The sequence below is a fragment of the Rattus norvegicus genome, chromosome 2 (genome assembly GCF_036323735.1).
Source record: "Rattus norvegicus strain BN/NHsdMcwi chromosome 2, GRCr8, whole genome shotgun sequence".
Lineage (NCBI taxonomy): Eukaryota > Metazoa > Chordata > Mammalia > Rodentia > Muridae > Rattus > Rattus norvegicus.
Window position 1 is genome coordinate 58,867,273 of NC_086020.1, and position 14,149 is coordinate 58,881,421.

General features: G+C 40.2%; 1 protein-coding gene across 3 annotated transcripts in view; it reads right to left on the reverse strand.

The window, feature by feature from the left end:
* Positions 1–14,149, reverse strand: part of Wdr70 (WD repeat domain 70) — a 239,873-nt gene that overhangs the window by 188,622 nt on the left and 37,102 nt on the right. For all 3 annotated transcript variants that reach the window (NM_001013909.1, XM_039101944.2, XM_063281520.1), the window contains one exon: positions 1,777–1,836. In NM_001013909.1, the coding sequence (NP_001013931.1) occupies positions 1,777–1,836 (60 nt within the window). The remainder of the gene's footprint in view (positions 1–1,776; positions 1,837–14,149) is intronic.

Here is a 14,149-nt window from a genome sequence, read left to right on the forward strand (position 1 = left end):
GGACAATCACCACTTTCTCAGGCTTGAGCTTCAGATGTGAATCTAGAATTAGGCAATTTATTTGACCTGGCATCATACTAACTGTATAAATGCTTGAATACTTGACAGTTTTTCTTATGATTACAGCATAGTATTTTAAATACTGTTTTAATTTAAATTGGTTACAAAATCATGTCCCAAGGAAAATTTAATAAAGAATTTTTCAATTCAAAATAAATCGTTGACTTTATATTTTCCTTCAAACTTTAAAAGAAACCACTACAAAATTTCTACTTCTAAATATTTCAGTTTTGTTAGATGACCAACCATGAGCAGTTCATTGAGGAAATATGGAAAAATAGATATGCTTATAGAGAAATGTATGAGCTTGCTATATCTATAGTCGGTGGAGAAGAAAATCTAAAAGCAACAGCCTAACCTTCAACTCTTAAAAACTATCAAAAGAAAAGCAAGCAAATCCAATGGAAGCATAAAAGGGAAGCCTAAATTTTGGAGTGGAAACTGAAACGCAAGTTTGCAAAGAGAAAAATTCCCAGAGCTAGAATAGTTGGTCCTGTGAATTTTTCAAAGAAAATAAGAAAACTTTATTAGATTAGATAAGCAAAAAGAAAGAATTACTAATATTGGGACTGAGAGAAAGAATTCTCTCTCTGGGGCTGGAGGGATGGGTCAGCAGCGAAGAGCACTGGCTATTAGTAGAGCTACAACTAGAACTAGAGTATGAGCCGCTGTGTCGGGAAGAGAACTGAACTCAGGACCACTGAGGCAACGGTTCTAAGATATTTGTGAGAACGCTACTACTTCTAAAAACCTGTCAAGACCATTTAGACTCAAAATCTACTGAAAACCATACATTTTAATGAAACATGTATGTATACTAATAGTAAGCACCAAAAATGAGGATATTTCATTTCATTTAAAATGACATTAAACTGATTAAACTTAACAGAGATATGTATAAAACCAATCTTTACAATTGGAAGTTCCTGTGGCGTGAATGTACTGTTTTATGATTCCTGTTTATTAGTTTCCACATTTCTGCATGTACCTCCATTGAATGTTGTCTTTCTCGTTAACAGGATGTTTTCTTCTTATGGGCCACACATCTGAAAATATGGTGGCTCCAGTGTAATGGGGGAATATGACAACTTTATACTTTCATTGACTATGCACACTTCCATTCGACCACATTTTTAATAATTTTGCAGTAATACAGTGATCTCACCTTACATAGCCACCACCTATTTCTATTATTAGGCTTTAAGTGATATTAGTAGATAAATACTGTGAAAATACAATCTAATTCATGTAATCTTAGAGCAAAACAGAAACCATTTGAAGCTTATTTCTTATCTCAGCATTCATCTGCAAAGTGGACAAATTCGTGCTTTTTACTGATTTAGCAATAAAGCTGAGGACAATGGGAAGTTTTCCCAAGTCATTAAAACAGAACTGCATTGGAGTAAATTTTACAATGTTCCTGTATCCCAGAAAAGAGGTTCTTAAAGCCAACAGTAGCACTGACAGTAAGTGGTCCCCACGAAAATGAAAGGCGCCACTATTCTGATTGGCTGTGAAAGTCATCTTTCTAGTTTCATGATGACTGTAGCTTTCACTACATCAATGACCTTAGAATGGTCTCAGGTTTTGTGTGCCTGTGCATGCTTGTGTGCGAGTGTGCATGAGTGTGAGTGCACATTTTTATTATGCCTTATCAGCTGACTGGTCTAGGAAAGCTCTGTTAATAAAAAAAGAACAAAAACATTTTAAACTTACTGTTTTAGTGCCGTGCTTCAGCGTGATCTCATGCGAGTCAGGAATCCTGTGGATGGGATTCTGAAACAGGAAGACTCCATTAGGTCAATGAGTAAAATAATATATGTGAAGACTACACAGACATTACAGGGAAGGCACTTCAGTGTGTGTCACTGGGCCCAAGGGCTACCCGAGACAAGCGTCCTACCGCTGAGCTACTTCCCCGTACCTAAGTCTCCTCTCTTTGGAAGTTTGAAAACTGTTATTATTACATTTGTTTAATGTGAGAGTGTGTGTGTGTGTGTGTGTGTGTGTGTGTGTGTGTGTGTGTGTGTGTTCGCCTACTGAGCTATCTCACCAGCTCCTTTCTGAATCCTCTTTCAACAAGATTTTTCTAAGTTGCTCAGATATGAGCCTTGGCATTTGCTGTGTAGGCCAAGCAGGATCTGAACTTGCAAACCTTCTGCTTCCCTCTTGAGTAACTGTGGGTTACCATCATGAGCCACTGCCCACAGTGAAAATAAACATTGACAGTATCCATGTCTTGTTACCGCAAAGCCTTAAAAGAAAGGGGGAGGGGGGGAGGAGCTAGAGGTGCCTCAGTCATTAAGATCACCTAGCACTCACATGACACCTCATAACCACTGTAACTCTAGTCCCAGGAGATCCAACTCCCTCTTCTGGATCCCACAGGTTTTGACATGCATGTGGTACATACACGTCACCAAGGAACACACATACACATAAAAATAATGAATACACCTTTGTTTTAAAGGAAAAATAAATGGAGATATATTTCTTCTACATGTCTAGATATATAACTCCTCTCTTTCTGCTTATAAGTGATTTGAGAATTCTTTCTTGTGGTTTTTCCTGAACTCCTCAGCAATCAGCCTGCCTCTGCCTCCCAAGTGCTGGGATGAAGTACGTGCACCACTGCTACACCAGGCCAATGGTTTTTAGAGAGGAAAGTCTTAGGCTACACTAGAACACCTAGAAACAACAATCCTTCTGCTTCAGTCTCCTGGGTGCTTCAGTCTACCGGTACCTTGACCTATCACTTAATAACTTGACTTCAAACAAACTGTGTAGACTCCACTGTCCTGGAACTCACTTTATAGATCCCACTGTCCTAGAACCAGAGATCCACCTGTGTTCTGCACCCCAAATGTTGGGACCAAGGGCCACTGCTCCTGGCTCCAAAGAATTCTTTAAGTTAAATGAAATTATTTCTTGCTGTTACTGTGTACTAAATATTAAACAATGAACCAGTAGCTACTGATAATGTCTGAGAAATTAAGGATTTGTTTTTCCTTTAAGTGATAAATTTTATAGAAATTAAAAAAAAAAATTAAAAGCTTCTATCAGGGCCAGTGAGATGGCTCAGTGGGTAAAAATACTTATTACCAAGCTTGACTACCTGAATTCTATCTCTGGGTCCCACTGGGTAAAGAGAACTGACTTCCACAAGCATGCCCTGACCTCCATACATGTAACATGGCATAAACATGACCCTCACACAAATAAAATGTAATTTAAAAAATGAATGTTTACAATAAAGGCCAGTGGGATGGCTCAGTGGGTAGAAGCACTGCTGTCAGCCTGACGACCTGATGGGTCTCCAGGACCACACATAAAGGAAAGAAAATGACTGACAATGTCATCCAACATCCCTAAGCACACCACAATATGCGTACACACACACAGACACTGGGGCAGGGTTGAGGTGGGGAATTTAAAAAAAATTAATAGAGGATACATCAAAAACAAAAGTCTTTAATAAAGTTGAAAACTATCCCCAAATTGAGGATACTGAAAAGTCTATACATGGACTAACCCTGGGCTCCAACTGCATATGTAGCAGAGAATAGCCTTGTTGGGCACCAGTGAAAGGGGAAGCCCTTGGTCCTGCCAAGGTTGGACCCCCAGTGCAGGGGAATATGGGGGTGGGCAGTAAGGGGGATGTATAGGGGGAATATCCGTATGGTGGAGGGGGAGGGGAGGGAATGGGGGCTTATAGACAGGAAATCGGGAAAGGGAATAACACTTGAAATGCAAGTAAAGAAATATAGCTAATAAAAAATTAAGTATATATATTTTTATATATATAAAGAAACATCCATGTGGAATGTTGTCAGTCCTTATTTCAATAAGCATTTATTCAGGGGGATATACTACACAGGAGGTTGGTTATACTACACTAACCTCCACTCTCAAGAAGCACATGATCCAAGAGGGAAAGATCATGACTATAACCTAATAAACAAATTACAGCGGGAGGGGGCTGGAATAAGTGAGAGACAAAGGAGAGGGTACATAAGTCAGATGTGAGAGTGCACAATAAACATTTCAATATGAATCTAGGTTATTTACTCAAATCCTCTTATCTAAGAGCTGGGTAATTACACTAACATCCTATGTCCACTACAAAGCCATCCACAGAAACTAGCCATGGTGGTTATGCCTGGGATTCTAGTAATTGAGAGACTTAGATAAAAAGGATCGTAAATTCAAGACTAGCCTTGGATGTATGTATGTATCACTCATTTCTGAATCCTCAGGCCACAAAACAGCAAACACATGGCAAACACTGAAGATTGTGGGAATGAATAAATAATTTTCCATTCACAGTGAAACTTTGGAGTTGCTGGTTATGACCATAAGGACAAACAGATGCTATTCCACCAGGTCAGTGTAATCAGGGGCAGAGGATTACAGCTCCCCAAAATGAACACCTTGTGAGAAAATGACTGTACCACAACTAAATCCAGATCAAACACTGCAACAGCAGAGGATTTAGGCACTGTTGGTTTAGGCTACCTCCCTGAGAGGTTGATATGGTCTATTACTGCAATAGATTAAAGAAGGCAATTAGGAACCAGGGGGAGCTGAACAGGAGTAAATAAACAGCTGGGAATTTTTTCAGTTTATTTTAAAACAAAGATACTACTTTAAAATTTAATAATTTCTGAGAAGTATTACGCATAACCTATTTCAGAGGTGAAAGCAATTCCAACAAAAATTCAAAGACAGTTAAAAGTTCTAACTAATGGATTTGAGGCTTGCTCTCAATTGAATTATATAGGATATTCCTGTATCTGGCAATGACTTTATGCAAGAAAACATGTCTAAGTGCTGAGAACTGGGAGAGCATTTGAAATGCTTCAGTTAGAAAAAAAGTTGTCATAACCCACATCTCATTTCATAACTAATTACTTAAAAGAAGAAACTATATAGTCTGCCTCTCATTTCCTAACTAATTACTTTTAATCAATCAGCAAGTAGAAATACCACTGCAAAAAGAGAGCTGGTCTGAGAATTATTTCACTTAATTCAATGCAGAATGTGCCTATATATAGACATTTTCTAACACTTCAGCAAAAACTTTAGACCACAGAACTTCATATTTACATTAGGAGTGAATTAAAAGTATAGTTTACATTTGAAACTACGTTTTACTGGAAATCAAGTAGGGTATGACTCAAACATAGTCAAATAACTGGCATAACTTAATCATCCACAACAGTAGCAATCCATCTTTTTGGAGCACATCACTTGGTAACTGTACTTCTTCCAGGATTTTTTACTAATGACTTTGAAATATGACTTAGTGTGAAACTCACAATTACAATAAAATATTTTCAAGATTTTCCTGCCAAGGAACATCACAGATTAAATTACTTCAGTGTAGTAATTTATTATGAGAACTCATAACAAAAGCTACAGCATTAATGGAAAAAAAGGCGTTATTAGCTCTTGTCTGGATTAGGTTTAAATACCACCCAGAGGGTCTTTCCCAGATCCTTAGATCTACCTCAGATAACAACAGCAAGCACATCTGGGCTAGCACAAGGAATTCTTTATGAAGAACGTCCTACAGTGTTTTCCAAAGGTTTGCATATCATAGTCCTTCAGGTAGAAAGTCAAGAATCAAGAAAGTTGTATAGTCTAGCTGAGTACTATATAAGCCATAATAAAAAGACTACTTGGAAACAAAAGATCAGAATTAAAGTAATTCTAGCATAACTCTGAGGAGTTGGTAAAACTGACTTAACATTCATTCATTGCTTAGCTATACATTCACTTAACAAATAATATATCTCAAATACAAAAGTTAAAGTAAAAATCCAGAAAGATAGCTTCTTTTTGAGATCCACAGCCAAGCATTAGGCGTGGGGTGGGGTTGGGGGACAAATTGAAGATCTCCGTCAGGCCCTTCCCCTTGGAGCTCGGGTAACCCTGCTAAAGAGGAGGAGGAAGAATCGTAGGAGCCAGAGGAGCCAAGGACACATGGAGAACAGGGCCCGCCAACATGAATGAAGCAGGACTTAGAGGGGCTCACAGAGCCTGCATGGGTCTACACTAGGTCCTCTGCATGTATATTATGCCTGTTAGCTTGGTATTTTTGTGGGATTCCTAACCATGTGAGTGGGGGTGTCTCTGACTCTTTCTCCTGCTCTTGGGGTCCTTTCCCTCCTGCCTAGTCTTGCTGCATCTTGTGACGCTGTGTTCCATTGAGAGCTGTTGCTCTTCTCTAAAACAAAGAAGAGGAAGAGTAATCTGGGGAAGAGGGGAGGTGGGAGGGCAGGGGAGGGGCTGGGAGGGATGGAGGAAGGGAAAACAAAGGTCCAGATATACTGGGAAAATAAACAGATAAGGAAAAATTAAATTAAAACAAAGCTTCTGCTCACTAGGGTCTATCAGTATAATGACGGACAAGCTGGCAAACAGACAAATGAAAGAGCTGCAGATGCTGTCATGTGGTGCTCAGCTTCACTGCCTGATGGAGCGAACAGAGGTGCTTAGAACACAGGGATCTAAGATGTCTTTAGAAATATGTAGAAAACGCCATCTAGGACCCTGGTGCACGGGGGCTCCCGGAAAGGGTGGCGCAGGTCCTCCTGGTTGCTGCCCTCGCAGAGAGCTCATAATCAACACCCCACGAGCAAACTTGAACCTCGGGACCACAGGTAAGACCAACTTTTCTGCTCCAAGTGACCTGCCTGGTGAACTCAGGACACAGGCCCACAGGAACAGCTGAAGAACTGTAGAGAGGAAAAACTACACACCTGAAAGCAGAACACTCTGTCCCCATAACTGGCTGAAAGAAAACAGGAAAACAGGTCTACAGCACTTCTGACACACAGGCTTATAGGACAGTCTAGCCACTGTCAGAAATAGCAGAACAAAGTAACACCAGAGATAATCTGATGGCGAGAGGCAAGCGCAGGAACCCAAGCAACAGAAACCAAGACTACATGGCACCATCGGAGCCCAATTCTCCCACCAAAGCAAACACTGAATATCCAAACACACCAGAAAGGAAAGACCTAGCTTTAAAATCATATTTGATCATGATGCTGGAGGACTTCAAGAAAGACATGAAGAACTCCCTTAGAGAAGCGCAAGAAAACATAAATAAACAAGTAGAAGCCTATAGAGAGGAATCACAAAAATCCCTGAAAGAATTCCAGGAAAACACAATTAAACAGTTGAAGGAATTAAAAATGGAAATAGAGGCAATCAAGAAAGAACACAGGGAAACAACCCTGGAAAACCAAAGGAAGAGACAAGGAGCCGTAGATACAAGCATCACCAACAAAATACAAGAGATAGAAGAGAGAATCTCAGGAGCAGAAGACTCCATAGAAAGCATCGACACAACTTTCAAAGATAATGTAAAACGGAAAAAGCTACTGGTCCAAAACATACAGGAAATCCAGGACTCAATGAGAAGATCAAACCTAAGGGTAATAGGTATAGAAGAGAGTGAAGACTCCCAGCTCAAAGGACCAGTAAATATCTTCAACAAAATCATAGAAGAAAACTTCCCTAATTTAAAGAAAGAAATGCCCATAAGCATACAAGAAGCCTACAGAACTCCAAATAGATTAGACCAGAAAAGAAACTCCTCCCATCACTTAATAGTCAAAACACCAAATGCACAAAATAAAGAAAGAATATTAAAAGCAGTAAGGGAAAAAGGTCAAGTAATATATAAAGGCAGACCTATCAGAATCACACCAGACTTTTCACCAGAGACTATGAAAGGCAGAAGATCCTGGACAGATGTCATACAGACCCTAAGAGAACACAAATGCCAGCCCAGGTTACTATATCCTGCAAAACTCTCACTTAACATAGATGAAGAAACCAAGATATTCCATGACAAAACCAAATTTATACAATATCTTTCTACAAATCCAGCACTACAAACGATACTAAATGGTAAAACCCAACATAAGAAAGCAAGCAATACCCTAGAAAAAGCAACAAACTAATCGTCTTGGCAACAAAACAAAGAAAAGAAAAGCACACAAACATAACCTCACATCCAAATATGAATATAACAGGAAGCAATAATCACTATTCCTTAATATCTCTCAACATCAATGGCCTCAACTCCCCAATAAAAAGACATAAAATAACAAACTGGATATGCAACGAGGACCCTGCATTCTGCTGCCTACAGGAAACACACCTCAGAGACAAAGACAGACACTACCTCAGAGTGAAAGGCTGGAAAACAACTTTCCAAGCAAATGGTCGGAAGAAGCAAGCTGGAGTAGCCATTCTAATATCAAATAAAATCAATTTTCAACTAAAAGTCATCAAAAAAGATAAGGAAGGACACTTCATATTCATCAAAGGAAAAATCCACCAAGATGAACTCTCAATCCTAAATATCTGTGCTCCAAATACAAGGGCACCTACATATGTAAAAGAAACCTTACTAAAGCTCAAAATACACATTGCACCTCACACAATAATAGTAGGAGACTTCAACACCCCACTCTCATCAATGGACAGGTCATGGAAACAGAAATTAAACACAGACATAGACAGACTAAGAGAAGTCATGAACCAAATGGACTTAACAGATATTTATAGAACATTCTATCCTAAAGCAAAAGAATATACATTCTTCTCAACACCTCATGGTACTTTCTCCAAAACTGACCATATAATTGGTCAAAAAACAGGCCTCAACAGATACAGAAAAATAGAAATAATCTCATGCGACCTATCAGACCACCACAGCCTAAACCTGGGTCTTCAATAACAATAAGGGAAGAAAGCCCACATATACATGGAGGTTGAACAAAGCTCTACTTAACGATAAGGTCAAGGAAGAAATAAAGAAATTAAAGACTTCTTAGAATTTAATGAAAATGAAGGTACAACATACCCAAACTTAAGGGACACAATGAAAGCTGGGCTAAGAGGAAAACTCATAGCTCTGAGTGCCTGCAGAAAGAAACAGGAAAGAGCATATGTCACCAGCTTGACAGCACACCTAAAAGCTCTAGAACAAAAAGAAGCAAATACACCCAGGAGGAGTAGAAGGCAGGAAATAATCAAACTCAGAGCTGAAATCAACCAAGTAGAAACAAAAAGGACCATAGAAAGAATCAACAGAGCCAAAAGTTGGTTCTTTGAGAAAATCAACAAGATAGATAAACCCTTAGCTAGACTAACGAGAGGACACAGAGAGTGTGTCCAAATTAACAAAATCAGAAATGAAAAGGGAGACATAACTACAGATTCAGAGGAAATTCAAAAAATCATCAGATCTTACTATAAAAGCCTATATTCAACAAAACGTGAAAATCTGCAGGAAATGGACAATTTCCTAGACAGATATCAGGTACCGAAGTTAAATCAGGAACAGATAAACCAGCTAAACAACCCCATAACTCCTAAGGAAATAGAAGCAGCCATTAAAGGTCTCCCAACCAAAAAGAGCCCAGGTCCAGACGGGTTTAGTGCAGAATTCTATCAGACCTTCATAGAAGACCTCATACCAATACTATCCAAACTATTCCACAAAATTGAAACAGATGGAGCACTACTGAATTCCTTCTATGAAGCCACAATTACTCTTATAACTAAACCACACAAAGACACAACAAAGAAAGAGAACTTCAGACCAATTTCCCTTATGAATATCGACGCAAAAATACTCAATAAAATTCTGGCAAACCGAATCCAAGACCACATCAAAACAATCATCCACCATGATCAAGTAGGCTTCATCCCAGGCATGCAGGGATGGTTTAATATATGGAAAACCATCAACGTGATCCATTACATAAATAAACTGAAAGAACAAAACCACATGATCATTTCATTAGATGCTGAGAAAGCTTTTGACAAAATTCAACACCCCTTCATGATAAAAGTCCTGGAAAGAATAGGAATTCAAGGCCCATACCTAAACCTAGTAAAAGCCATATACAGCAAACCAGTCGCTAACATTAAACTAAATGGAGAGAAACTTGAAGCAATCCCACTAAACTCAGGGACTAGACAAGGCTGCTCACTCTCTCCCTACTTATTCAATATAGTTCTTGAAGTTCTAGCCAGAGCAATCAGACAACAAAAGGAGATCAAGGGGATACAGATTGGAAAAGAAGAAGTCAAAATATCACTATTTGCAGATGACATGATAGTATATTTAAGTGATCCCAAAAGTTCCACCAGAGAACTACTAAAGCTGATAAACAATTTCAGCAAAGTGGTTGGGTATAAAATTAACTCAAATAAATCAGTAGCCTTCCTCTACACAAAAGAGAAACAAGCCGAGAAAGAAATTAGGGAAACAACACCCTTCATAATACTCCCAAATAATATAAATTACCTCGGTGTGACTTTAACCAAGCAAGTAAAAAATCTGTACAATAAGAACTTCAAGCCTCTGAAGAAAGAAATTGACGAAGACCTCAGAAGATGGAAAGATCTCCCATGCTCATGGATTGGCAGGATTAATATAGTAAAAATGGCCATTTTACCAAAAGCGATCTACAGATTCAATGCAATCCCCATCAAAATACCAATCCAATTCTTCAAAGAGTTAGACAGAACAATTTGCAAATTCATCTGGAATAACAAAAAACCTGGGATAGCTAAAACTATCCTCAACAATAAAAGGACTTCAGGGGGAATCACTATCCCTGAACTCAAGCAGTATTACAGAGCAATAGTGATAAAAACTGCATGGTATTGGTACAGAGACAGACAGATAGACCAATGGAATAGAATTGAAGACCCAGAAATGAACCCACATACCTATGGTCACTTGATTTTTGACAAAGGAGCCAAAACCATCCAATGGAAAAAAGATAGCATTTTCAGCAAATGGTGCTAGTTCAACTGGAGGTCAACATGTAGAAGAATGCAGATCGATCCATGCTTATCACCCTGTACAAAGCTTAAGTCCAAGTGGATCAAGGACCTCCACATCAAACCAGATACACTCAAACTAGTAGAAGAAAAAGTGGGGGGGTTGGGGATTTAGCTCAGTGGTAGAGCACTTGCCTAGCAAGTGCAAGGCCCTGAGTTCGGTCCCCAGCTCTGAAAAAAAAAAAAAAGTGGGGAAGCATCTCGAACACATGGGCACTGGAGAAAATTTCCAAGAAAATACCAATGGCTTATGCACTAAGATCAAGAATCGACAAATGGGATCTCATAAAACTGCAAAGCTTCTGTAAGGCAAAGGACACTGTGGTCAGGACAAAACGGCAATCAACAGATTGGGAAAAGATCTTTACCAATCCTACAACAGATAGAGGGCTTATATGCAAAATATACAAAGAACTCAAGAAGTTAGACCACAGGGAGACAAGTAACCCTATTAAAAAATGGGGTTCAGAGCTAAACAAAGAATTCACAGCTGAGGAATGCCGAATGGCTGAGAAACACCTAAAGAAATGTTCAACATCTTTAGTCATAAGGGAAATGCAAATCAAAACAACCCTGAGGTTTCACCTCACACCAGTGAGAATGGCTAAGATCAAAAACTTAGGTGACAGCAAATGCTGGCGAGGATGTGGAGAAAGAGGAACACTCCTCCATTGTTGGTGGGATTGCAGACTGGTACAACCATTCTGGAAATCAGTCTGGAGGTTCCTCAGAAAATTGGACATTGTACTACCTGAGGACCCAGCTAAACTTCTTTTGGGCATATACCCAAAAGATGCCCCAACATATAAAAAAGACACGTGCTCCACTATGTTCATAGCAGCCTTATTTATAATAGCCAGAAGCTGGAAAGAACCCAGATGCCCTTCAACAGAGGAATGGATACAGAAAATGTGGTACATCTACACAATGGAATATTACTCAGCTATCAAAAACAGTGACTATGAAATTCATAGGCAAATGGAGGGAACTGGAAAATATCATCCTGAGTGAGGTAACCCAATCACAGAAAAACACACATGGTATGCACTCATTGATAAGTGGCTATTAGCCCAAATGCTTGAATTACCCTAGATGCACAGAACCCATAAAACTCAAGACGGATGATCAAAATGCGAATGTTTCACTCCTTCTTAAGGGGAACAAGAATACCCTTGGCAGGGAATAGGAAGGCAAAAATTAAAACAGAGGCAGAAGGAACACCCATTCAGAGCCTGCCCCACATGTGACCCATACATATACAGTCACCCAATTAGACAAGATGGATGAAGCAAAGAAGTGCAGGCCGACAGGAGCCAGATGTAGATCTCTCCTGAGAGACACAGCCAGAATACAGCAAACACAGAGGCGAAGGCCAGCAGCAAACCACTGAACTGAGAACGGGACCCCCGTTGAAGGAATCAGAGAAAGGACTGAAAGAGCTTGAAGGGGCTTGAGACCCCATATAGACAACAATGCCAAGCAACCAGAGCTTCCAGGGACTAAGCTACTACCCAAAGACTACACATGGACTGACCCTGGACTCCAACTGCATACGTAGCAATGAATAGCCTAATAAGAGCACCAGTGGAAGGGGAAGCCCTTGGTCCTGCCAATACTGAACCCCCAGTGAACGTGTTTGTTGGGGGGAGGGCGGCAATGGGGGGAGGATGGGGAGGGGAACACCCATATAGAAGGGGGTGGCTTGGGGGATGTTGGCCCGGAAACTGGGAAAGGGAAAAACATTCGAAATGTAAGTAAGAAATACTCAAGTTAATAAAAAAAAAAGAAAGAAAGAAAAGAAATATGCAGAGGTTCGAGAATGTGGAAGGCTTCTAGGACAGAACCTGACTCTTTTATTTTTATTTTTCATTTTTATTGGATATTCTATCTACATTTCACATATTACCCCCTTCTCGGTTTCCCTTCCAGAAACCCCCCACCCCCTGCCTCCATGAGAGTGATCCCCCACCCACCCACCCACTCCCTTCTGCCTCCCTGCCCTGACATTCCCCTACACTGGGGCATCGAGCCTTGGCAGGACCAAGGGCTTCTCCTCCCATCGATGCCAACAAGGCCATCCTCTGCTACATATGTGGCTGGAGCCTGTGTCTGTCCATGTGTACTCTTTGGTTGATGGTTTAGTCCCTGGGAACTCTGGGGTGTTTGGTTGGTTGATATTGTTGTTCTTCCTATGGGGTTGCAAACCCCCTCAGCTACCTTTCTCTAATCCCTCCACTGGGGACCTAGATCTCAGTTCGATGGTAGGCTGCGAGCATCTGCCTCTGTATTTGACAAGCTCTAGCAGAGCCTTTCAGAAGACAGCTATATCAGGCTTCTGTCAGCATGCACCTCTTGGCATCCTCAATAGTGACTGGGTTTGATGACCGCATGTGGAATGGATCCCCATGTGTGGCAGTCTCTGAATGGCCTTTCCTCCAGAAACACCTTCTAAACCTTAAAATCTTTTCCTAACTTGTTAGAATCAAGGAACAAGAAAAGAAACAATAGTGGTTCTAGTAATAAACCATATATATTCAAACAAGTTAATATCCAGAGTAGGTTTTTAAATAATTCTACATTTCCACAACCGGATTCAAAACTGGGCAAAAGGCTAGGGATGTAGCTCCAGGGTAGAAAACTTATTTTGTGTGTACAAGAACCAGTTTCAAGACTCAGAATCATAGACAGACAAACAGACAGACAGACAAAACTGAGGCAAAAGATTTGAACAGGCCATTTCTTCAAAGGGAAGCAAATAGCTGATAAACTCGTAAACCCTAGCTGTACGTAATGGCAGGTGCCTTTTACCCCAGCTCTCCCACTGTAGAGTCAAGTGCATCCTGCCTGCGTTTTCAGCCAACCCGACCTACATACTGAGTTCCAGGCAAGCAGGACTGCAGGGTCAGGTCCTTCCTCAAACAAACAAATCTGAGATGGCTCAAAGGGGTTAAAAGCCCTTCTTCACCCTGCAGAAGACCCAAGTACAGGAGCTAACAATGGCTTTTAACTCTGTCTTCAGTGGGTCCAATGCCCTCTTCTGATCTCTTCAAGTGCTTACACTCATGTGCACATACATCCCACACAGATACACATGCATACACATAACTAAAATTTTAAAATAAATGATTTTTTAAAGCCAGATGTAATATCATGCATCTGTAAGTCCAACCCTCCTTCAGTGAAATGGGAGGTTAAGACAGGAGAATTGCCT